This window comes from Ursus americanus, chromosome 8 (genome assembly GCF_024610735.1).
Source record: "Ursus americanus isolate L20-20 chromosome 8, mUrsAme1.1.p, whole genome shotgun sequence".
In the NCBI taxonomy this organism is placed as follows: Eukaryota; Metazoa; Chordata; class Mammalia; order Carnivora; family Ursidae; genus Ursus; species Ursus americanus.
The window spans coordinates 25,564,833-25,591,165 of record NC_142134.1 but is presented as its reverse complement, the minus strand read 5'-3'; the positions used below and the strand labels follow the sequence as shown (position 1 = coordinate 25,591,165).

General features: G+C 37.9%; 1 protein-coding gene across 1 annotated transcript in view; it reads right to left on the bottom strand.

The window, feature by feature from the left end:
* Window positions 1-23,540, bottom strand: part of CDKL2 (cyclin dependent kinase like 2) — a 34,740-nt gene extending 11,200 nt beyond the window's left edge. Inside the window, exons 1-10 of the mRNA XM_045789672.2 lie at window positions 23,058-23,540; window positions 19,940-20,138; window positions 13,085-13,279; window positions 10,747-10,925; window positions 8,888-9,000; window positions 7,555-7,694; window positions 5,003-5,091; window positions 3,068-3,203; window positions 1,551-1,849; window positions 863-956 (exon numbers count right to left, since the gene is read on the bottom strand). Of these exons, the coding sequence (XP_045645628.2) occupies window positions 863-956; window positions 1,551-1,849; window positions 3,068-3,203; window positions 5,003-5,091; window positions 7,555-7,694; window positions 8,888-9,000; window positions 10,747-10,925; window positions 13,085-13,279; window positions 19,940-20,107 (1,413 nt within the window). The 5' untranslated portion in view covers window positions 20,108-20,138; window positions 23,058-23,540. The remainder of the gene's footprint in view (window positions 1-862; window positions 957-1,550; window positions 1,850-3,067; window positions 3,204-5,002; window positions 5,092-7,554; window positions 7,695-8,887; window positions 9,001-10,746; window positions 10,926-13,084; window positions 13,280-19,939; window positions 20,139-23,057) is intronic.
* Between the last annotated feature and the right edge of the window lie 2,793 nt (window positions 23,541-26,333).

Sequence of the window (26,333 nt, the reverse complement as noted above, 5' to 3'; positions counted from 1 at the left end):
CCACATCAGGCTCCAACACTGGGAGCCTGCTTCTTCCTCTCCCACTCCCCCTACTTGTGTTCCCTCTCTTGCTGGCTGTCTCCCTCTCTCTCGGTCAAGTAAATAAATAAATAAAATCTTTAAAAAAACAAAGAATGAGATTAGTTGGGATGGAATAAAGGGCTGGGGAAGTGGGTCAATCAGGGACTTACAGGAGCTGTTAAGGACTTTGATCTTTACTCAGAGATGACAAGCCAATGGAGGGTTTTGAATGGAAGAATAATGATAATTTAAGTTAACTTTAAAAAGAAGTATTCTGGCAGTTATGTTGAGCATAGCACTCCTCTGAATCTTCAGAAGACCTCTGAACCTTGTATATGCTTCCACTATTATAAGCTGACACTGTTCGAATGTGTTGACCCTATGCTAGACCATGAGCTCTCGGAAGAGAGGGATTTGATTTATTCATCTCCAGTGTCTCATACATAATACATAATCAATAAATATTTGTAAATGAATACATAGAATACTTTCACCAAAAACCTGGCATGAGTGAGGTATAACACTTTATCTTGTCACCTACTCTACAAAAGAACTGATCACCAAGTATTAAGTTAAGTAAATTTACTGTTACCAAAAAAATTAAAGCAGATGTCATTTAAATAATATCTTATAAACTTCTAGGCTTGCAAAACTTACTTAAACTTTAAGACTTTCACATATTTGATTATGACAGGTTGGAATGATATACATATAATTAAGATTCCACTCTATGGTATGTCTCCAAATAAAATTCTCAGTTCTTCCCTACTATATTTAACATGAGTGGAAGTCTAGAAATGACTAATGTTTGCTCTTTTACCACTGGGAATAGTTCACTTACTGATGTGGTCACATTAATATTATAAATGCCTGATGGAGAATGTTTATTTGGTTTTACAAATGGAATACAATACTTCTTGGTTTTCTCATCCACTCTGTAACGACAAAAAATTTATGTTAGAACCAGCAGTAATTATTCTTCAAGCACAAAACCAAAACCAAATGACACAAAACCAAGCGACCTGCAGTTTAATCAGCATTTAATGCCTGTTCTTAAATACACAATGAACACAGATCTGGTGAAACATTCTGTCCTTTGCCACTACCCTCATGCCTCCCACCTAGCTCCCAGGTCCAACCAAATAAACTACTTTCCCTCCAGCAAAATTTCCAAAATGAGTTTCTTTGTACCACCAAATGCCCACAGCCATACCATGTAACAGCGGACCCTTAAAACCAATTACTTCTTTTATTATGATAACCTCCTTTCATGTTTTTAGACTAAATAGTTGTAGAGCTTCTTTCACCTTAAACAATACAGTCCTTTCTTAGTACTCAGGTGAATTTTTTTTAATCAAATGCTAATAATTTTTATCACATAGGCCAAAAGGCTTTTGAAATAGAATCCTGGCAAGAATGAGGAGCACCCAGAAGCCAGAAAGTAACATAATGTGGTTGCATTGATAAACACTCGCAATTTGCAAACGTACCCTTAAACAGCACTTTGTTCTTATTTTCCTAATTCATACCTGTAACTCTGAACTCCTGGGATAGTCACCATTCCAGAATTAATACCGTGAGCCACTGCAGAAAGATTGTGTGCGAGTGGAGGGATTGCCACGCCTGGATTTCTAGTATGACCCACGCTGCCATTGCTGCAATCTCGGAGGCTTGTAGAAGGCACCATTCCGATGTGACTCATCCCATTGTCAGGGAGACAGCTGGCATTTGAAGCTCGACTGACTTTTTCAACTTTATCTCCATCCATTTTTGATCCTTTTATTTTAAATACTTTAGAATCTTTAATTTTGGGATCAGTATTGGTATCCTGACCATTAATAAAAATGTTAATAACATTAATGATCTGAGGAGAATGAAAAATCACCTCTTCCTATAAAGAATTTGTCAACTAAAGCAGAATTCCATAAATATCACCTTACTGTGCCCCTGTTTTCTTTATTCTATCTATAGAATTAAAATTAAACCCAAGATTCTTGGTCAGACGTGTGTTTTGAATAAAAATGAAATTCACAGGGCACCTGGCTGGCTCAGTCAGTAGAGCATGCAACTCTTGATCTCAGGGTTGTAAGTTTGAGCCTCACATTGGGTGCAGAAATTACTTTAAAATAAAAAATCCCCCCCAAAAAGAAATGCAATTCACACTAGCTCTGAGATATATACATATATATATACACACACACACATATATATATCAGATTAATAGAATATATACATATATCAAATTTATATTTTTTTCAGTAGAAAAATGTGAAAGAGAAACAAGTATGCCCACTTTTGTTCTTATATATCTAAAGTACAAAAATTGAAATACAAAATTGAGAACTCCTTCTTCCAGTTCACTTGAGAAAATGAAGTGGGTTGGCAGTGGACTTGAATTACCTCACCAAGAACAGACTCTGGATAACCTCCCTGCAAAAGGAGACTTCAAATAAATTAAATACCCAAATCTCAATTTTAAAATGCTCTATACCAAATTTTTTAAATGATATTTTTCTCTCTTATCACTTAAGGAAAAAAAGGGTGTGTGCACCTGTTTGGGTCCATGTGTTTATATGTGAGTAGATGTATCTAACTGTCCTTAGATGAATGTGATTTCCTGACAAGACCTACTGCACAGTCTGATACACAGTAGGCACTCAATACACGATATGTTAAGACAGTTTTTTAAAAGGTAATGTCTAAAGAGAAGATAACATTTTTACAAAAGTTAACGTATTCACCACCCAGAAAACTTTTTTTCATCTTCATTTCTTAACTCCAAGCATTGAAGGATAAATTAAATCTAAAACTTATTACACATTGGAGCACCTGAGTGGATCGTTTGGTTAAGCATCTACCTTCGGCTCAGGTCGTGATCCTAGGTCTGCATACGGAGCCCTGTGTCAGGCTCCTTGCTCAGCAGGGAGTCTGCTTCTCCCTCTGGCCTCCGCCTCTTGATCTCTTTCTCGCTCTCTCTCAAATAAATAAATACATAAATAACAATTTTTTTAAAAAACTTAATACACTTTAAGACATGGTCATTTACCTGTACCACAAGTGTTTTTCTCTCTTCACCTAAGCGATCATCTTTTTCCTTTTCCTTCTTTCTGCTTTGGGATTTTTTAGATAAAGAAATATTTTTGGCATCTTTCTGCACTTTTAACTGTAGTTCCTGAGAAAATCTACATAAAAATACATGTGTCAATTCAATAAAATTGTATAAAACAGATAAATTTAGAAAAAAATTCATTGTCAAGATATTTATTTTTAAAAATTGAGTATTAAGGGGTGCCTGGGTGGGGCGCCTGGGTGGCGCAAGTCGTTAAGCGTCTGCCTTCGGCTCAGGTCATGATCCTGGAGTCCCAGGATTGAGCCCCACTTCTGGCTCCCTGCTCAGCAGAGAGTCTGCTTCTCCCTCTCTCTCTGTCCCTCCCCCTGTTCCTTCTCTCTCTCTCTCTCACTCACCTTCTCTCTTAAATAAATAAATAAAATCTTTTTTAAAAGTTGAGTTTTAAACTAGACTAGGGGGGCGCCTGGGTGGCTCAGTCAGTTAAGCGGCTGCGTTTGGCTCAGGTCATGATCCCAGGGCCCTGGGATGGAGCCCCACGTCTGGCTCCCTGCTCTGCAGGGAGCCTGCTTCTCCCTCTGCCCTCTGCTCGTACTCTCTCTCTTGTTATCTCTCTCTCAAATAAATAAATAAATCTTTAAAAATAAAAGAAAAAAGAAAAGGAACTGTGTGATTATTTGAAATACAAACTTAACTAGCCACTTTTTCCATGGAACATTTTTACTTGAAATGACTGACAGAAAACTACTACAGTTATTCAGACTTGGAGTATTCTGCAGACATTTTTTTAAACGAACAAAGGAAAACAACCAATAATATTTGTATTAAGGATAAAATTCAAATTTTTATGCAGAATTGGAATTCTGTTAAACTTGTGTCCACTACTGTGACTTCAACAGATTCCCAATACTTAAAAAGACTTTTCTGATGACAGAGAATATGGCTTTTTGATATTATATAATGAAATATGTTATCATTTTAAAGATCTACATTATTTAACAAAACAATATTTTCCAAATGACTCATAATGATGTCACAAAAGCATGCATGGGTAAAAGATCTATTCAAAGTGCAAGAGAGACAAATGGATTTTAATGTAACAGGGTAAGAAAAGTTCACTGATATGTTTCAGATTCCGCAATGCAACCAGCCTTTAAGAAACTACCACTGTCAAGTTTGGGTATAGTATCACAGTTTGGGGTATGGAATCAATAAAGAATACTCACAATTATCCGAAAGGGCTATTAAAATACTCTTCCATTTTGTAACTACATATTTGTGTGAGGCCAAAATTTCTTCATATATCTCAATCAAAACAATGTATCACCACTAATGGAATGCAAATATGAGAACCGGGTATCTTTTATTAAGCTAAAGATTAAATAGATTTGTAAAACTATAAAGCACTGTCATTGCCACTCATCTCACTATTTTGGGTTTTGAGAGCTGCACTGATGCTAGCCCTGGGACAGCACAAGAGAGCATGACAGCAGCTCTGGCACACCCAAGTTTGGCACAGCAAAGTCCCAGCACAGCAGTGGCAACAGTGTCATAGGACTGGGTGTGGTATAAGTTCAGTGGCAACAGGAGATGGAACGTTTGCAAATGCATCAGTACCCAAGATGATGGCATCACACAGCTGGTAGCAACATACAAATCAGTGACCTGAGTGGTAGATGTCACCAGCGGGAGACAGAAAGAAAAGCACGAAGTGACTGCTTCATGAAAACCAGGATGCTTAATTTAGTGAATTCAGGGGACCACTCTTAGGAACTGCATAATTGCTAAGGGTGAATAGGGGTAGGGTGGTAAATATTTGAGATCCTATAAAAGCAGGTGGGTAGAGAAATAAGAGAATACCCTTACTTTAACTCTAGGTTGGGGTGTCCCAGAAAACATGAGTCAGTACTATACCTCTCAGCAAATCCATCCATATGAAAGAAATCATGATGGAGGAGCTCAGCACAGAAGGGTCTTTTGTCTGGGTCAATATGTAAGCATTTCTGGAAAACGAAGGAATATACACAGCTCATATCAACGAAAATCTGCCTATATTTAGATTTCTAAATGCAGAAAAATAGAAAATTGGGGTGCCTGGGTGGCTCAGTTGGTAAAGCATCTGCCTTCAGCTCAGGTCATGATTCCAGAGTCCTGGGACCAAGTCCTGCATCAGGCTCCCTGCTCATCGGGGAGTCTGCTTCTCCCTCTCTCTCTGCCCCTCCCCCCTCTCATGCTCTCTCTCTCTCAAATAAATAAATAAATAAAATCTTTGAAAGAAAAATAGAAAATTGCTCTTTTGAGTCAATAAATTTTAAAAGCATATCATAAATGATAAAGAATAAAGAACAAATCTAGACAATGCCCACCAATGGTTGCTAATATCACAAAAAGAAAGACCACCAGACATTTAATGTCTCTAGATGGAAACATACAAACTTCTGCTGTAGTCTTGCCAAAAATCAACCTGATTCTGATCAAGCTCTAGTTCTATTACGAGTTTATAAGAAATACAGGACAGAGAGGAACATATTAAACTATACTATGTGGAAAATTCTAAGGGTCAAACAACCTACTTTCTTTATCAAATAAATGGCAAGGTTTAAACAAAAAAGAAAGACATGAATATGAGTTTGTAAATTAAATACGTGCCAACCAATTGTGATCTACAGACATCATGTAGATCCTAATTCAAACTATAAAAAGAAATTATGAGAAAATCAATGAAACTTTGAGCATTGGCTAGATGTTTTATAATATTAAAGAATTATCATAAATTTTTAAAATTTAAAGCCCTTGTAGAATGAAAGGGAAAGGGCCTATCTGTGTATATTACTGTGCTGGATACTTAACATAGATTATTTTATTTTAGTGCAGGTCTTGTTCTGATTTATTGGAACCATTCAGTGCCAGTAAAAATAGAAGGAACTCAATAAATAGCTTTAAATGAACAAGAAAAGTTCTACAAGTAATTAAGGTATTTATAAGTGAAATGATATAGTTTCTGGGATTTGCTTCAAAATACAACAGAAAACAAAGTTGAGGGAGGTGAAGATAGGTAAAAGATTGTCAAAAGGTTGTTAATTGCTGTAGCTAGATGATAAGTATTTGAGGGTTCATTATACTACTATTCTTTCTACTTTTTCTGTATTTGAAATTTGCCATAATAAAATGTTTAAAAGTTATATAATTCTATTATAAGGGACATAAATTGGATTATAGTTTTACCTTAACTCCCTTTAAATCTCCATAGACATCATAAAGCTGGTCTCAATAAAAAAAAAATATTTGAATCTGTTAGAAGATTATATAGAAAAGTAGAAATATATTCTTTTAAGAACTTGTTATAATTTTTTATAAGCTTACTAAACTATTTTAATGAGTTATTTTAAAAATTTAAAAAGCAAAGAACATCTTGAGAAAATGTCATATGATCCTGGTGTTTCAGATATCTTGTACTTATTTTATCAATACTTCAGGACAGTCTGAATTAATAAGAATTTTTTGAGCTAACAGTTCCAAAGGTCCAGTGAGAATTTCCCTAATATCTTCCTCAAAGACAAGGCAAAGGTGATGATCTTTTATTTGTGAGCTCACTTCAGTGAATCCAGCAGCTAAGCAAAAGCCTCTTTAACAAGACAGTATAGGTCGTGAGCCTATGCCCTATATTTTAACATTTTGCTACTTCTTTACCTTTCTTTTTATTTCCTTATCTTACTTTTCTTCTCTTTTCCACTTGCATAGGCTTACACTGTAAGTGTTAAAACATGTTGTGAGGATGTGTTCACACTTAGAACATGCTAGATAACAACACTAAATGGTTTCTTAAAACAAGTAAGTTTTTCAGGCCTTTCTCTCTGAAGATCCCCTTGTCAAATTATTGAAACTCTTTCTTTATGTACAAAAATTAAAATCAGGGGCGCCTGGGTGGCTCAGTCAGTTAAGCATCTTCCTTCGGCTCAGGTCATGATAAAAGGATCCTGGGACCCAGTCTCACATCAGACTACCGGCTCAGCGGGGAGCCTGCTTTTCCCTCTCCCTCTGCCACTCCCCCTGCTTGTGCTTTCTCTCTCTCTCTCAAATAAGTAAATAAAATCTTTAAAAAAATTTTTAAATCAATAGAAGGGCGCCTGGCTGGCTCTGTCAGTGGAGCATGCAACTCTTGACCTGGGGGTTGTGAGTTCAAGCTCCAAGTTGGGCTTAGAGCCCACTGGCAGAAAAAAAAAAAAAAAGGCAGGGGGTGGGGTGGGAGCCTCCTGGCTGGTTCAGTAGGTAGAGCACGCGACTCTTGATCTCCGGGTCGTGATTTTGAGCCCCATGTCAGGGGTAGAGTATACTTAAGATAAATTAATTAAATTAAATTAAATCAATATTGAAATTGTTAACCTAAAAGATCAACCAGACAAGAAAAATAGAAAAACAAGTCTCTATAATATAAACTCACTGTATGAAAGTAAACATATGATTACCTTTGCTAAATCTATCACAACTTCAGAGAGCTTGGGATAGCGTCTTTCAAGAGGTTCTGTTTCCTTGATTTCTGGCAACCTTACTCCAGCAAACACAGGATTTTTATAGAACAGCTCCTGATGTCTTGGAATTAGATTACCTGGAAGTGAGAATAGCACACATCTCTGTCATTATACATCATGATGGAAAGGGCAAAGAAACAGGTAATGTGGAGTGAACAGAAGACTAGGACACTGCTTATGGACTCGGGCTCTCTCAGCATGCAAAATCAACCGAAAACAGTGTTCTTAGGGTGGTGGCACCCGGCAGTCTTCATAGTGGTGTTGATGCAAGTTAACTCCAGAAAATTAACGTTCTTATCTCAAACTACTCATTTAGAAAATTCACAAGCCACTATAGATAGAACTGAAATCATGAGGGAGCATAGAAAAAGGACAAGGAAAGAACATTTTATAATTTTTTAGATATAAGTACCCACACTTCATTTCTAACAACAAAGCATAAAGTGCTGTCCAAAACAATGAACATATTATTAATCATGTGATCAGAATCTGATCTAGATAAATCAGTTCCACCCTTTAAGAATTTAATTCTAAAATTAAGACTAAATTGTTCTAATTTTTTCAAGTTAAAATTATTTTAAAATTTAGAAATCTAGTGATCTTGTACCTGTGTCTAAGGTCTGATTTGAGCACTTTTATCTTTTTCTTCCATTTTAGTACTTAATCTAGTATAAAATATGAAAATTCTGCTATTGTATTGTTTATTGAATTTCTACCCTGGAAATTAAAATTCAATAGTTAAATAACCCCCCCAAGTGTTTTCCTATTATCTCCATTTTCCAAGTTCCATCTCCCAACATGAAGTTGATATTTCGACAAATGTAAGAAGACTTTGCTAGTCTAGCTTTAAAATTCCATCCAAAGCACTAAGATTGAACTACCTAGGAAGGCTCTGTGTCTCTCCATTCGAAGGTGAGGATGAGCGTAATAGTCACACTACACTAAACACTTGCTAACCCAGAGAAAATAAACGGCCGTTTGCATCCTCTACATGTGATTTATTGAGTATAAAAACGCAGAGAAAATGTACAGTCTTTGCTCTTTTCTTTGTGGGGAGTGTGACAGAAGGGTGGATGGGAACATGAAAAAGACCATATGTCAGACAAACGAAAGTCAGACTGAGAATGAATTAATACAGATAGATAGATGAGATTTTCTATTTGCTCCCTACTGCCACTTAAAACACGTATCATCTTTAATATACCAACAACTTGTAGAAACAATACGAGCAAAAACCTCTAAAATTTAAAATGCAGATGTATAATCTTACCTAAACACATCATAATATGGTATAGCTGATCAATATCAGAATCTCCAGGAAAAAGGGGTTCCCCCATGAGCATTTCAGTTACGAGACAACCAATGGCCCATACGTCAACAGCCCTGGAACAAAAGCAATGTGGTATAAAATCTGGCATCCTACTATGTTTATTGTCACTGAATCTGTTCTGCATATTACTATTTGGTACTTTCGGTATTGAGAATAGTAGTAGTAAGCTTTAAATTACCCATAAAAATACATTTCCCTGTAAACTTCAAGTATGAATTCCCAATTTTACCCATCCGATTATGTGACATAAGAGGGAAAAGTCTTCTGAAAAGTCAAAATCGTTATTACGTGTACTTTATTCTGGAAATAAGCCTTTTGGGTTTCCATTCAGAGCCTATTTGTTCTTTGTTTATACATAACTCTAACAAGGTTGATCAGTCTATCCCACCATACACTGAAAACTGCATACCAGAGGTTGTTGGAGACACATTGAGTAACAACAAGGAGAACTGAGAGCTAAGAGGGGAAAAAATGGAAGAACAGTTTTAAAAATCAGTCACAAGAATTTAAAGAATATGCTGGTGTCATTAGCATAGGTACAACTACTTTGAAAATTTTTTTTAAAGATTTTACTTATTTATTTGACACAGAGGGAGAGAGAGCACAAGCAGGCAGAGCATCAGGCAGAGGGAGAGGGACAAGCAGACTCTCTGCTGAGCAAAGAGCCCAACGATATGGGGCTCTATCCCAGGACCCTGGGATCGTGACCTGAGTGGAAGGCAGACACTTAGCCAACTGAGCCACCCAGGTGCCCCTACCTTGAAATTTCTTAAGGTCATAGCTGAATTATAAAATGGTACAGAGGCGCCTGAGTGGCCCAGTCGGTTCGGTGTCCAAATCCTGTCCAACGCTTGGTTTTGGCTCAGGTCATGATATCAGGGTCAGGAGATCCAGCTCTACGCTGGACTCCATGCTCTGTGCAGAGTCTGCTTACAACTCTCTCTGCCTCTGACCCTCCCCCCTCTAAAGTAAATAATTAAAAAAATAAATAAATGGTACAAAAGTTACAGTATAGCAATAAAATGAGAACTCAGAGTAATCAAGAAAATATTAAATGATGTGTGCACTAAAAACACAAAAAGTATGGGGTGCCTGGGTGGCTCAGTCGCTAAGCGTCTGCCGGCTCAGGGCGTGATCCCAGAGTCCTGGGATCGAGCCCCACATCAGGCTCCTCCGCTAGGAGCCTGCTTCTTCCTCTCCCACTCCCCCTGCCTGTGTTTCCTCTCTCGCTGGCTGTCTCTCTCTCTGTCAAATAAATAAATAATATCTTTTAAAAAAACCACACACACACACACACACACACACACACACACAAAGTACAGAAAACATTTTACGAAGCTTTCTACCCAAAGCAGTAAAAGTTACCATCCCTTCTCTGAAGAATTCATTTATGCAGATAATTTATGTTTTAAAAACATTTCACTCAATTATGTTTCTACCCCCATCCTTGCCAACTTCACTTTGCCTCATTCCAACAGTGTCAGACTTATCCAATCCATGTTCCTCTCTTTACAAGTGATAAATATATCTATTTCCAACCCACCGTAAAAAAACAGACCACTGACTCACCTTGATTTCCCTACCTTTAAAATAAGTACGCTTTCCACAACTCATTGCACAAAAAACATTTAAAGAGGAAGCACCAAAAAGAACAAGTCATCTTATAAAGCTCCCTAAATCCAAAACTTCCTTTCGGCGTTAGAGGGATCTTTTATTATATTACAAACACATTCCATTTTATCAAGAAAATAGTGTTAAATCTGCCCTCCCTGCCCTCCACCCCCTTGTTGATGTCTTACTTGCCATACTTGACATCACCGACCAATAGTTCTGGAGCTCTATACCATCGGGTTGCCACATAATCAGTATAAACTTCCCCAGGGGCTGCCAACGTTCGTGCAAATCCAAAATCACATAACTTGACAACGCCAGACTGGGAGACTAATATATTCTCTGGCTTTATATCTCTGTGTATGATCTAAGAAAAAAACAGAATCTGACACATATGGGCACATCAAGTTAAACAAACTATTTTCTGAGCACCTGCCATGTGCAGGGTACTGTTTTTGTCCCTATGATGAATACAAATAAAAGCATATAAAATTGTTCCTGGCTTCAAAGAAACTGGGACCTGGCTAGGCAAGAAAAGACACTTACACTTGAAGTTTCACTTAAACAATCAAAGATATTGGGTGAAATATATATTACTAAATACCAAATCAATTGTTCTGTTAATGACTACTCTCAAGACTAATGGAGTAAGGCTATCATTAAAGACTAGAATGGTCATGGAAAATTTTTATGAAAGGGGAGGCTTCTAAGATAGGTCTCTAATACTGTGTGCAACCTGGATAAATACAGAAATGGAAGGACAATCTGAATGAAGGAGAGTAAAAGAGTGAAGACGAATGGCACCTGGGTGGCTCAGCTGGTTGAGCGTCTGACTTGATTTCAGTTCAGGTCATGATCTCAGGGTTGTGGGATCCAGCCCCGTGTCATGTTCCCTGCACAGTGGGGAATCTGTTTCTCGCCCTATCCCTCGGTCTCACCCCCCGCTTCTCTCAAATAAATAATCTTTTTTAAAAAAAGAAAAAAGTGAAGATGAAAATAGATCAGGAAACTCCAGGGAAATGTTTTCCTAGAGAAGAGGTTATGTCCTAGGGAGGAAGGCTGCCTCAACTGCCAGCATGGGAAGTCTGAGTTTGATCAAGACTTCTCAGGGAAGTGGATCCCATGGAAGTGACAACCAATATAGTGTTTAAAGATGTTGGCCATAAACAAACTAAATCAGAAAGAGGGGCTAGAGGCCAGGAGAAGAGCAATGGGACAATGATAAGATGATAAGGGCCTAAACTAGGCTGGTGTTCAGAGAAATGGAATGGAAGAGATACAATTTAGAAGTATTCTCAATCAGAATCAACAGAAGTTAGGAAGTAATCTCAGATATTTTACTTAAACCTGGGAATTTAAAATAATGGGGGCTCCATCAAAAAAAGAAAAGTCTAGGAAAACTTAGCTTTGATGGAATAATTAGTAGTTTAGTTTTAGCCATATGGGCTTTTAGGTGGATCGCTGAGCACCTAAGTAGAGGCATTCATCAGGCAGTTAGAAGTGTAAAAAGGGTACAACAAGGTCAGTGGTTAAGATTTCTAAAGGAGAGACTATGGAAGTAGAAAACAGGACGCTGGGAGACAATACTAAAAATTCTACAGCTAGGCAAAATAAATTATTAGGCCTCATTCTTTAATACAAGTAAACTTCATTTCGAAAATTTTAAAAATATATTTATTTTAAACTCTTTCAGAGGACCAGCATCCTAAATAGCAACCTGCCATTGCTGAGCATTTTGCAAAGGCTACCAACTTCTATTATATCCTAGACATTCGTGTAAGGTCACAGGGTCAGCCCCACATCTACTGTTAGCATTTGTTATTTGTATAATCACATACATTTTAAAATATCACTTAAAAATATGGCAAAATCAATGTGTTGTAAAACTGGAAGAATCAATGTATTAAGTTATTCATTTTATACTATACTTCTAAGTGTCATTTCATCTGGAGGTGCTTTTATATGATTCTCAAATGATATAAAATTATTATGATAGACAATAGGGTAAGAGCAGGGATTTTCATACTTCACAACTAGGCAAGAGAATCTGAACTTAAAATTTGTGCATTTTACTCAGCAAATGTTACCTAAAACACACACACACAGAGCAAACAAATATTAAACTCTAGTTTAATATGCATAGCTGAAGTGCTTAAAGTTTGAAGTGTACTGATGTCTGCAACTTACTTTCAAGTGGATAAATAAATAAGACAGATTAATGGGTTGATAAACAGATGACTAGTTGAATAAATGTCATAAAGCAAATATAGCAAAATGTTAACAAGTTAGAATCCAGGTGGTAGTTACATGGGTGTTCATGTACACTCTTTCAACTTTCAGCACAGCCTAATTGTTGGGAGAAAGACTACGTGTTATTATGAAACATGAAAATTGGCAGTATCAAAGTAACATGGTTATTTCAATTACTTTACTAGTCCAAACTTCAGACTAGGTCAGTGTCTCATTAAGTGATGGTATCAGGTAAGTTAATCATTGGCAAAATAATTGTTTAAACTAAGTACTTACATTGTGACTGTGACAAAATCCAATTCCATTAATAATCTGAAACAAATATTTTTGAACCAGCTGGTAGTCTAGTCCATTGGGAAAGAGCTCCAAGTCATCAAGAATTGTATGGTCAACAAATTCAAAGACTAGGTACCATTTTTTTTTTTTCTTACATACTTCCAACAGATTCACCAGATTTTCATGCCTCAGTTGCTATTGTAAAAAAAAATGCAAAATCATTTTTACAACATTGAATTATTTAGCAATCAGTCATAATCTAAAATCTTAGTATAAGAAAGACATAAATAAAATTCATGAATAGTATAAATTGTTAAAAGTATATTTTGGGGGGCGCCTGGGTGGCACAGCGGTTAAGCGTCTGCCTTCGGCTCAGGGCGTGATCCCGGCGTTACGGGATCGAGCCCCACATCAGGCTCCTCCGCTGGGAGCCTGCTTCTTCCTCTCCCACTCCCCCTGCTTGTGTTCCCTCTCTCGCTGGCTGTCTCTGTCTCTGTCGAATAAATAAATAAAATCTTTAAAAAAAAAAAAAAAAAAAATGTATATTTTGGTTTTTCAATTATACTCAAAAGATCATATTGCCCCATTCTTCTCTCAAAGAGTACAATAAAACCAATGAGAAAAAAAAAAATGTAGCTCCATCTTTGATGAAGTGGGATCTATGACCCCTACCAACAACAAATGAGGTGGGACTGCCAAATGTAGTCAAGGTCAAACAGAAGTTTAGGAAGATACCAAGAGATCTCCTGTGGCTAAAAAGCTGGGAGAACAGAGTAATCAAAATTGGTGACATACCCTGAAAAGGAAAAAAAACAAAAACAAAAAACTCCTTCTTTGATATAATAGGAACAAGATTCATGGGCTGTCAGTGAAAGCAACCCTAGAACTGAATGGTACCAAGGACAGCAGGGAAGGGAGGCCTGAATAATCACACAGAAACTCATTTGCTGGAAGCAATCTCTCAGTGAGGCAAATGTAGGGCAACCACTAAAAAAAAAAAAAAAAAAAAAAAAAAAAAAAAATTCCAGACTAAACCAAACTGCAAAGTAAGAAAAGTTATCAAGGATAAGAGGGCATTACATAATGAAAAGGTGTCAATTTTCCAAGGAGACATAACAATTCTTAACATGTATGTGCCTAACAACAGAGTATCAAACTATATGAGGTAAAAACTGATAGAATGCAGGGAGAAATAAACAAATTCACTATCATAGTTGGAAATGTCAACCATTCTGCTCAGAAATAGATAGACCCAAGAGGTAGAAAATCAGTAAGGACACACAGTTGAATTCAACAACACCATCAACCAACTTGATGTAATTGACATCTACAGACTACTCAACAGCAGAATTCACATTTCTCTAGTTCAGATGGAACATTCACCAAGATAGACCACACTGTAGGCCACAAAACACACCATAACAAATTTAAAATAATAGAAATCACACAATGTCTGCTCTTGTACCATAATGGAATTAAAATAGAAATCAATAACAAAAAGATAACTAGAAAATTCCAAAATACATGAAAATTAAATGACACACTTCTAAAATGAAAACATAGACTATCAGTTCCACCTTTCTCTCTCTCTTTCTCTCACTCTTTCTCTGTGCTTTTATTTTTGAAAGCTGAGGAGTACCACATTTGGTAGGGAACTCAGACCAACTCTCCTATTGAGAAATCTTAAAAAGTTGGACAAAATATTTTAAAATCTTCTTAAACATATAAAAGACCCAAGAAGACAGTGAGGAATTACTGGGCCAAAAGCAAGAACAGGAGAACTCAGAGAGTTAATTTCAGTACTTAAGCTGATTTTGCCATCAACTAACAGGTGTGTAACTGAGCTTGGATTTTTGTGGCCTGTTGGAGCTAAGAGGGAAGGAAAAGTCAAAGTCCAAATGCCTTTCAAAGGTGGGGTCTCTGAAGCCCAATTTAAGCTGGGACACTAAGGACTACACCTTCCCCACTAAAAATGGACAGAAATGAACCAGTCCTCAGGAGACTTCACTTTAGCCTCAAATTATTCCTAAAAAATAATGTTTCAAATATAATGTCCAGCAAAAAATCAAAGACAACCAGGCATACAAAGAAATACGATACCACAAATAAAAACTATCGGAATATAAAGAAAACCAAAGCAGATACAGAATGAGTTCAGGTATTGGAATTATCAGATAAAGCTACTATGCTTAAAAAGAAAAAAGTCAACCTCAAAAAACTGAGGGAATTTGAGGTGCCTGGCTGGCTCAGTTGGTAGAACATGTGGCTCTTGATCTCTGGGTCCTAAGTTCGAGCCCCATGTTGGGGGTGGAGTTTAAGTAAGTAAGTAAGTAAATAAATAAATAAATACTAAAAAAAGCAAAGCTTAAAAAAAAAACAACCGGGGCTCCTGGCTGGCTCGGTCAACAGAGCGTGCAAATCTCTGAGCTGAGTATAGAACTTACTTAAAAAAATTTTTTTGAGGGAACTTGAAATCAGAAAAAGTGATATAGCAGATTTAGAACCAAATAAAAATTTTAGAACAGAAAAGTATAATAATTTCCGTAGACTAGGTGATTTATAACAGCTCTCATACTGAGTACAAGTAGAAAAGTTGGACAAAAATATAAAACCACTATTCTAAGGGACAAGAGAGATAAGATACTAAAGAATATCTAGACTAGGATCCTGAAGACAGAGGCCCAGGGAAGAGAACCAAACAATTAGTTATTTTTTTTTAAACCCTGGAAACATACCAATTCAGAGAGATTAAGATGTTGAGTGGCACTTTTGACAGTCTTGTGGCCTAAGGTAATAATGATTGGTGTCCGGGGGCCATCAAAGTAAAAAGAAGGGGTACAGGCCTGATGAGACCCTTTCACTTTGGGTTGGCCCTAAAAGTCCACAAACTATGATAAGGGTGAATAATAAATAGGCATTCTCACGAACTACAATTCAAATTCAAATAATGTAAATTCCTCAAATTGGATTAAGATGATGGCACAATGTTAGGTTTCCTGGAGAACCCTCAAGAGTGCCCTCAAAAGCCTCGCATAAGCAAATGTAACTCCTCCCAGGGGAAAGATATCATCCAGAGACTCAAGCTATGTATACCATTCTTAAAAATTAATACAGCCATATAAAAAGTTAACTTAATAAAAAACCAAGAGAAAAAAACCAAACAATAGAAATAAACATATGGGAGATCCAGATAATAGGTACTGGATAAAGACTTTAGAAAAGACTAATTTAAATAGTCAAGAAAGCACAATAAGGAGTTTTGGTGGCCAAATGGAGACTATAAAAAAAAAATCCAATGGAAATACCAAAATTGAAAAGTATATCTTTAATTAAGAAATCAGGGGCACCTGGGTGGCTCAGTCGTTAAGCATCTGCCTTCGGCTCAGGTCATGATCCCAGGGTCCTGGGATCGAGCCCTGCATCAGGCTCCCTGCTAAACCAGGGAGCCACTTCTCCCTCTCCCTCTGCCTGCTGTTCCCCCTGCTTGTGTGCATGCTCACTCTCTCACTCTCTTTCTGTCAAATAAATAAATAAGATCTTTAAAAATTTTTTTGAAAGGAATAAAATGTTACATAGTATATTTTCAGATTACAAGAAAACTGTGGCAAAACTAAATAACCAGGGAAGGGAAAACTAGAAAATTTCCACATATTTAGAAATTAAGGAAAATGAGAAAATATTTTGAACTCCTACTCAAAATTTCTGAGATACATACCAAGCTGTTCATAGAAGGAAATATAGCCTTAGATGCATGTATGAGGGGGAAAAGGCTGGAAATTAAATAAGCATCTATATCAACAGGTTAGGAAGAAGAACTGCAAAATAAACCCACCCAAACTAAGTAGAAGGAATGAAATATTAGAGAAAAAAAAATATTAGAGAAATAAAGGGGCATCTGGCTGGCTCTGTCAGTAGGACATGCAACTCTTGATCTTAGGGTTGTGAGTTCAAGTCCCACACTGGGGGTAGAGTTTACTTTAAAAAAAAAAAGAAAAGAAAAGAAAGACTTTGAGAGACTGTTTGGAGGTTCTAGCAGGGAGCACAGCTACTCATATACCCTTGACCAAAGAATGGTCCTCCTCTATCAGGGAAGTTCATCCTCACCACTCTCAGAGTCAATCCCTATCAAAATGCCATCAACATTTTTCACAGAGCTAAAACAAAAAATCCTAAAATTTGTACAGAATCAGAAAAGACCCCAAATAGCCAAAGCAATCTTGAAAAAGAAAACCAAACCTGGAGGCATCACAATTCCAGACTTCAAGCTGTGTTACAAAGCTGTAATCATCAAGACAGTATGGTACTGGCACAAAAAACAGACACATAAAGCAATGGAACAGAATAGAGAACCCAGAAATGGACCCTCAACTCTATGGTCAACTAATCTTCAACAAAGCAGGAAAGAATATCCAATGGGTAAGAGACAGTCTCTTCAACACATGGTGTTGGGAAAATTGGACAGCAACATGCAGGAGAATGAAACTGGACCACTTTCTTACACCCTATACTAAAATAAACTCAAAATGGATAAAAGATGTAAATGTGAGACAGGAATCCATCAAAATCCTAGAGGGGAACATTGGCAGAAACCTCTTTGACCTTGGCCGTAGCAACTTCTTGCTAGTCATGTCTTCAAAGGCAAGGGAAACAAAAGCAAAAATGAACTATTGGGACTTCATCGAAATAAAAAGCATGTGCACAGCAAAGGAAACAGTCGACAAAACTAAAAGACAACCAACAGAATAGGAGAAGATTTTCAAATGTCTTATCAGATAAAGGGCTAGTATCCAAAATCTATAAAGAACTTAACAAACTCAACACCCAAAAAACAAAAAAATCCAGTCAAGAAATGGGCAGAAGACATTAAGAGACATTTCTCCAAAGAAGACATGTAAATGGCCAACAGACACACAAAAAAATGTTCAACATCACTCGGCTTCAGGGAAATACAAATCAAAACCACAATGAGATACCACCTCACACCAGTCAGATTGGCTAAAATTAACAACTCAGGAAACAACAGATGTTGGTGAGGATGTGGAGAAAGGGAAACCGTCTTACACTGTTGGTGGGAATGCAAACTGGTGTAACCACTCTGGAAGACAGTATGGAGGTTTCTCAAAAAGTTAAAAATAGGGTCATCGGGGTGGTGCAGTTGGTTAAGCATCTCCCTTCGGCTCAGGTAATGATCCCAGGAGCCTGCTTCTCCCTCTGCACCTCCCCCTACTCCTGTGTGCGCTCTCTCTCTCAAAAAATAAATAAAATCTTTTTTTAAAAAGTCAAAAATAGAGCTACCCTATGACCCAGCAATTGCACTATTAGATGTTTACCCAAATGATACAAACAGTGATTTGAAGGGGCACATGCACCCCAATGTTTATAACAGCAATGTCCACAATAGCCAAACTATGGAAAGAGCCCAAATGTCCACTGACCGATGAAAGGATAAAGAAGATGTAGTGTGTGTGTGTGTGTATGTGTGTGTGTAATGGATATTATGCATTTCTATATATATTACATATATACAATGTATATATATTATACTATATATATATATATATATATATATATATATATATCTCAATGGAATATTACTCAACCATCAAAGAGAATGAAATCTTGCCATCTGCAATGACATGGATGGAACTAGAGAGTATTATGTAAAATGAAATAAGTCAATCAGAGAAAGACAAATATCATATGATTTCACTCATAGGTGGAATTTAAGAAACAAAACAGATGAACATAGGGGAAGGGAAGGAAAAATAAGACAAAAACAGAGAGGGAGAGAAACAATAAGAGACTCTTAGGTATAAGAAACAAATGAGTGCTGCTGGAGGGGTGGTGGGTGGGGGGATGGGGTAACTGGGTGTTGGGCATTGAGGAGGGCACTGGATGGAATGAGCATTGGGTGTTGTATGCAACTGATGAATCACTAAATCCTACCTTTGAAACTAATAATACACTGTATGTTAATTAAATTGAATTTAAATTAAAAAATAAATTAAAAAAAGAAATACAAAATAGAGAAGATCAAACATTGGTTCTTTCTAAAGATAAATAAAATTGATAAATTTTTGGTGAGACCGATTAGAGAGAGAGAGATCACACAGCAGGCCTGAGACTTAGAAAGGTCTGCTTACAAAATGAGCCCTTGGTTGGCACCTGGGAACTTGGATTTCATGAGGGTTCCCTTCATTTCAAGAACTGGTTAAGTGGCTCAATATGCAAAAAAATGTTGCACATGCTGAATATTTGCATTCCTTCTGGGCCTCTGGAATTTTGGTATGAGCCAGAGGGTGTCTACATGAACATCCCCCAATAAAAACCCTGGACACTGAATCTACTGAATCTCCTTGGTAGACAATATTTCACACGTGTTGTCACAGCTCATTTTTGGAAAAAATAAGTGCATCCTGTGTGACTCCACTGGAAGAGGATTCTTGGAAATCTGTGACAGGTGTCCTCTGGAATTCACCCCATGTGTCTTTTTCTTTGCTGATTTTGCTTTATATCCTCCACTGTAATAAATCCATGAATGCAATCCATAAATGCTGAATGCTCTGAGTCCTCCTATTGAATCATGGAATGTCGAGTGGTCTTTAGGACCCCCAACACTGATGACTGATAGATAGGTAGATAGATACATAAAGAAACAACAAATACTTTCAAAATCATATTTATATTCATAGGATAAATGAATATGCATATATAATCATTTTGTTTATTGTCAAAAAAGAAATTTATGTCTTAAATCTTGGTGTGGAAATTAATATAAAAACAGTAATTTTTTATAAAAATGTAATCTTGATCAAGAAAAACTTATTTTTAAACTCAGTATTGGTATTTACTCACCTTTAATAACTTGATTTCTCGCATAGCAATTTTTTTAACCATTTTGTCATCATCACTTTCTAAGAACTTCTTGACGGCCACAATTCTTCCACTATCTCTATTCCTACACTTCATCACCATTCCATAGCTCCCTTCTCCAACCAATCCTAGGTTCTCGTATTTTTCCATTTTAATTCAAAACTGGTAGCAGTTCTTCTTGCTGTGGAAAACAAAACATAGTTAATAATGTTGAGTATATTAATTTCCTCCACCTTCCCAGTAAATTAATTCTTCCCCACTTGTTTTCCATATTAGAGCAGTTGCTGTGTTAATGGCTGTTCTGTTCTGACTCATAATTTCTTAATGTTTCCACATCTAAGCTATGTTTTCAAATTATTTCATTTAGACATTTCATAATAGACAAGAATTAAAGCCATTAAATTTAAATTATTAGATGTCATGTTAATGAAATTCAATATATTTTTAATTCAGATAAAGCAATACTTGAACTATCATGCAAAATAATTCTAGCTTACTTTAGAAAAACACAAGCCTTTTCACTCAGAGGTGAAAAAGCACAAGTGAGTTTTGTTTTGTTTTGTTTTTTAAGGTTTTACTGTTAAGTAATATCCACACCCAAGTGGGACGCAGACTCACAGCCCTGAGATCAAGTCACTCACCCTACTGACTGGGCCAGCCAGGCGCCCCAATGAGTTTGGTTTTAGTGAAGATCAAATTTATTTTTTTTACATCAGGTTTAAAAAAGCAAAGTTGAGGGGTGCATAGGTGGCTCAATCGGTTAAGCGACTGACTCTTGGTTTTGGCTCAGGTCATGATCTCATGGGTGGTGGGATCAAACCTGGTCTTGGGGTGCGGGATGCGGGAGGGGGGTCTGCTTAAGGATTCTCTCCCTCTGCCTCTCCCCTCACTAATGCTCTCTCTCTTTGTCTCTCTCTCTCTCAAATAAATAAGTCTTTTAAAAAAGCAAAGTTGAAAATCTTTATGCACTTTCTACTCAGTTGGGAAAAATATTTGTTCATGAAATCATCACTTGCCAAGTTAACACTAAGAAACTTTGATAAACTATTTTTCTATATTTTTCTTACTTACAGTAATTAAATTCCCATATTGAACTTACAAAATAACAACACTGATATCACAGTATATAAGCAAATTGTTTAAAAATTAAATTTTAGTAGTACCAAATACAATATTTCAAAAATCCTTTTAATGATTACTCACTGTAAGCATGGTCATTTGAATTTTGTATGTAGAATTCTTTTACATCTCATTATATGACATTTTTTTGGATAATGGCAATCCCAATAATGACTGATGAAGGATTGGCAATCATTCCACTACATATTTTGGTATAGAAAAAAACTTTTCAGTTCAAATACAGACAGATTTTCATTCACAAGTCTTGGTTGCCATGAAATATAAAAGCTAATAACTCCAAAGTTAAATTTATTTTTTAAATCTGATTTTAAATTAAATTCCGGAAGCAAAGAACAAAAAATATTTCTCCAAATCCCACTATGGTTCTAAAAGTTTTGAAAAAAAAAAAAACCTTTCAATAACTATATATTCAAATGATGATTTATAGCTGATTTTTTTTAACCTAACAATACAAAAATACTCATTCATAAAACGTGGAAAGAAAAAAAAACCTCCCACGTATTTCATTAATTGTGTCCTTATGGCAATCTAAAACTAATTTACCCAGATTGTAAATTGTGATGTTTTATTTGCTTCCATATTAGTACACTGATAACAAAAACCAAACAAATGCCCTCTTTGTTCTAGTAAACTGTGATAAACCAGTGTGCATACATTTTCATCAGTTTACCTTAATAATTTAGGGCTTTATTTTGGAGATAGATAGATAGATAGATAGATAGATAGATAGATAGATAGATAGATAGATAGATATACATGGAAAACCAGAACACTGACCCAAAGGGGGAAAAGATGAAAATAAATTCCAGTCAACACGAACTCCAATTATTTCATGTTTTACTAACAGCTTTGATAGTAGGTTCCATAAACTGTTTACAGAGCAGTGTCCACAACACTAACTTTCCACATAGTTGACATATTAACTTCCATTTCATATCTACTAACTATTTTTAAATAAAATGTCTGTTTGAAAAAAAATTCTTGGTGTAATTCTACCTCTCCTTTCCTGAACAAAAATAGCTGGACTCTATAACCTGCATCATTTTTAAACATTTTTGCAATTGGTGTCCTCAATATTTGAAAATGCAAAGTGCTAGGGCGCCTGGGTGGCTCAGTTGTTAAGCGTCTGCCTTCGGCTCAGGGCATGATCCCAGAGTCCTGGGATCGAGCCCCACATCAGGCTCCTCCTCTCCCACTCCCCCTACTTGTGTTCCCTCTCTTGCTGGCTGTCTCTCTCTCTGTCAAATAAATAAATAAAATCTTAAAAAAAAAAAAAAAGAAAATGCAAAGGGAACAAAATTAAGATTTCCTTAAGCATGTATAAGATGTTTCTTATCACAAGTTGGGGCGCCTGGGTGGCACAGTGGTTAAGCGTCTGCCTTCAGCTCAGGGTGTGATCCCGGCATTGTGGGATCTAGCCCCACATCAGGCTCCTCTGCTATGAGCCTGCTTCTTCCTCTCCCACTCCCCCTGCTTGTGTTCCCTCTCTCACTGGCTGTCTCTATCTCTGTCAAATAAATAAATAAAATCTTAAAAAAAAAAAAAGCATATCACAAGCTAACATTAAGCAAGTTGGCTACTCCAAGTTTATTCTGGAAACCAACCACACATGTAGTCCCAGCCCATTGAACACACCTGCTTTTTCAAGTGGCACTGCCCACAAATACCTTAGAAGTATCACAGCTTAAAAAGCCTCTGGTTTCCTGAAACAGTTACTCATAAACTACAATTTTTCACGCCTTCTACTCCTGTGTGTAAAGGTAATACAAGCTAAAAGGATGCCTGGCCAATTGGCAATGCGGTATTTCTGGACATGTGCCATGTAAACATTTGGTTCTAATACCAACAATCAGATAATAAAAATAATGCTAATTTTTTATTTTATTAAAGACAAGCAGATTGAAATCTATCACAGGTCACAGAACGAGATAATAGAAGCGTTTTAAAGTATTACACTTACTGTTTCTTTAAAATCCTTTCATATGGAAAGACCCAAAGGTTTTCAACTTGGAAACAAATTTGAGGTGAAATGCATCTCGCTCGCAGGTCTAAAAGATGCTGACTAGCAAACTAGCACTTCCGAAGCTGGTCTGATTTCGTCTGTGGACACAGTCACGGGTCCGGGGCGAATCAGGCAGGGAGGCAGATTGGCCTCGGCCTGCCGCAGGCTCACACGCAGGAGGACCGCGGGCCGCATGCTGCCGTCGTCAAGGCAACGACCTCACTCCGGCCCAACCATAGGCACGGTCTCCAGAGAGAGATACAGCCCAGGTCAGAATGCGTCCACGGCAGGCACCAACACGCCTGTTAAGGCCGAGGCCCGTAAAGAAATTAGTTGGGTGGGAGGGCACCGTCTCCCAGCTCTCAGGGTGCCCAGTCCCTGGAGTCTGTGAACCTGCGTGGCTCCAGCAAGCCCTGGGCGAAGGCGTTGGCCACCCAGCTGCAAGGGGGCGGGTTCTCACCCACCCGGGCCCGCCCTGAGTGCGCCAAGCCTCCCGTGTCCTGATTGGCTGGGCCCTGTCGTCACGAGCTACGATTGGCTCAGCGCCAACCACCCCGCCCCTTCACCTGGGGCTTGGCCGGGGTTCGGTTCACTGATGCGCAGATGGCAGCGTCCACTTACACTTCAATTCTTAAGTAGAGAGGCACCTTTCTGCTTTTGCCAGGAGACCTCTCCTCGCAACTGAGGGCAAGAGGCGAGTCCGGTGCTCACAGAGAGAATAAAAGGGGTGGTGGTTTTGTGGGATTGGGAGAAAACAGAAGGGGGAGACAGGCACAGAGGGCGATGAAGCGTTCCTCACAGCTTCCCTGCTGGGGCGGTGAGTGGGACGGGCTCCGGGCGCTCTCACCCGGGAAGGTTCCGACGCTTCCTTTCCGGTCGGGGCAGTGGGGCCAGGCCGGGCCAGGTAGGTGATGAGAGTGACAGCCTCGGAGGTGATGATTAGTAGGTGAGGCAAGGTGAAAATAAGTAGGTGACAACACACATGACGTTAGGAGGGACCTCGAGGAGGACAGCCTGGGCACTGAAAGCGAGGGACACACTTTGAGGAGATAATGGAAGAGGGAGAAAGACCATGAATGAAACAAGGGCTAGGGCGTCCCCGGAACTAGAAGAGATGTGTGCAATACGGGCGTGTGGCAGCCAAATAGGGTGCACTTGGGGGTGAGATAGATTCAAGGCACAGACCATGCCTTAAGGCTAGATCCGTGACTAGGGAAGGCTGGTAGGTCAGAATGACGCACAGGCTTGAGTCACACAAGAAACATGGTTTTCCTCGTCTTCAAGTAGTTTGGGGTTTAGGCCATACCCCTCCAATGAGAGGCTTTAAGCATTCAGTTATTTTCATATTATATCATGAAGACTACGGGAGGCTGGCTGGCTCAGTTCGTGTAGCATGTAACTTGATCTCAGGTGGGTCGTGAGTCCAGCCCCTCGATGGGTGTGGAGATCATATAAATCTTTATTAAAAGAAATCATGAAGACTAAACGTTTTACAATCATGTTTGGTCTCTAGAACACCTTGATCCAATTAAGAGAATGTCCTGGAACAGCAGATATTTATAACCATAGTCAATATTAAGGTATGAATTCCTTCTTGTATACCAAGAAATAAATATTCTGATTTATAAATCATCTTTTGTGATCTTGGTTAGCATGAATTAATCTTCCAGTGCTTGATCACCTTGGTCAAGCTGCTTAAAATCTAATTCCTGAACCTAAAATCATGAGTAGACCTAGGACCTGGGCATGAAAAGAATACAATTTCTTTGGTCAGTCCTGGCTGTGACCAAGTTGGAAGGAGTCATGCCCCATTTTGTTACCTCTATTGGCTATAACAATCTGATGAATTTTTTATATGAATTCAGGAGACCCCCTTTTATAAAGTGGCAAATCCCTGTTTGTTAGGACTGAAGCTTGAGAACAAGAATACAAAAATATTTTACTTTTCCAACCTTACAAATATATTCAACAACATAAATATTAAAGGCCCCTGCAGGCAAGAGGCCCTGAAGCTTAAATAACCTATTTATATCCCACAGGGAACCAAAAGGATAAAGACTAAAAGTACTAGATTTGGTGAATAAACAATACTTGAGAAAACAGTTTCAAAAAGAACTGAGTTTGAAAGCCAACTGTGAAGAAGACATAGGGTGTTCAACAGTTATACATCCTGGGTAAAGCTATCTACAGATTTGCTGAAGAGGAGGTAGCATTAGGTAGAAGCAGGATTAGGTTATTGCTTATTTTTCTTTTTCAACTGGGAAATCTTTGGAGGGAAAAAGAGTAGAGAGAAGCTTTAAAGAGGCAAGAAAAGGAATAATGAAAAGCCCAGGACAGGTCTGAGAAGGTCTTAGCCTTGAAGAGGCTTAGAGAAAAAAGGAAATCCTCAGAAAAGTATAGGACAGACACATTAGCTGGCCTAGATTTTCTCAGTAAAAGAACATTTTTGCTGAAAAAGATAACGGTGAGATTGAGGCTCAAGGATCCGAGTGTTGGAGGGGTACCTAGCTCGCTCAGTCAGAAGAGCATGCGACTCTTGGGGCACCTGGGTGGCACAGTCGTTAGGCGTCTGCTTTCAGCTCAGGGCGTGATCCCAGCATTCTGGGATCGAGCCCCATATCAGGCTTCTCCGCTAGGATCCTGCTTCGTCCTCTCCCACTCCCCCTGCTTGTGTTCCCTCTCTCACTGGCTGTCTCTGTCAAATAAATAAATAAAATCTTAAAAAAAAAAAAAAAGCATGCAACTCTTGATCATGATCATACATCTATACTATACTATATCATAACAGTGTGAACCTGGAAATCCATTCCTCAAATGTTAAAAATATGCATGGATTTGCACTGGTAACATGCCTCTTACAAAAACTCTCCCTTGACGTTCCAACTCCCTCTAGCCTCTACCGCATTCCTCCGAATCTTTATAACAAAACTACAGAAGTTTATTCATTTCTTCCTAGTTCTCTCTTGGGCTTTCATCCTTATCATGTCACTGAAATAGCTTTTCCCAAAAGTCACTATGACCTCTATCCTGCCAAGGTCATCTGTGCCAGAGATTACTAACTACTCACTAAGCTGGTTCCTTTTTCCTGTATGTATGGCTTGTTTATTTTCTGCAATCTCCATTGAGGTTGGGGTCATGTGACTTAATTCAAGCCAATGGAACATATCTACCATTCCCAGTCCTGGCACATAAAAATCTCCACACAAGATCCTCCGTATTCCTTTTCTCTTTCAC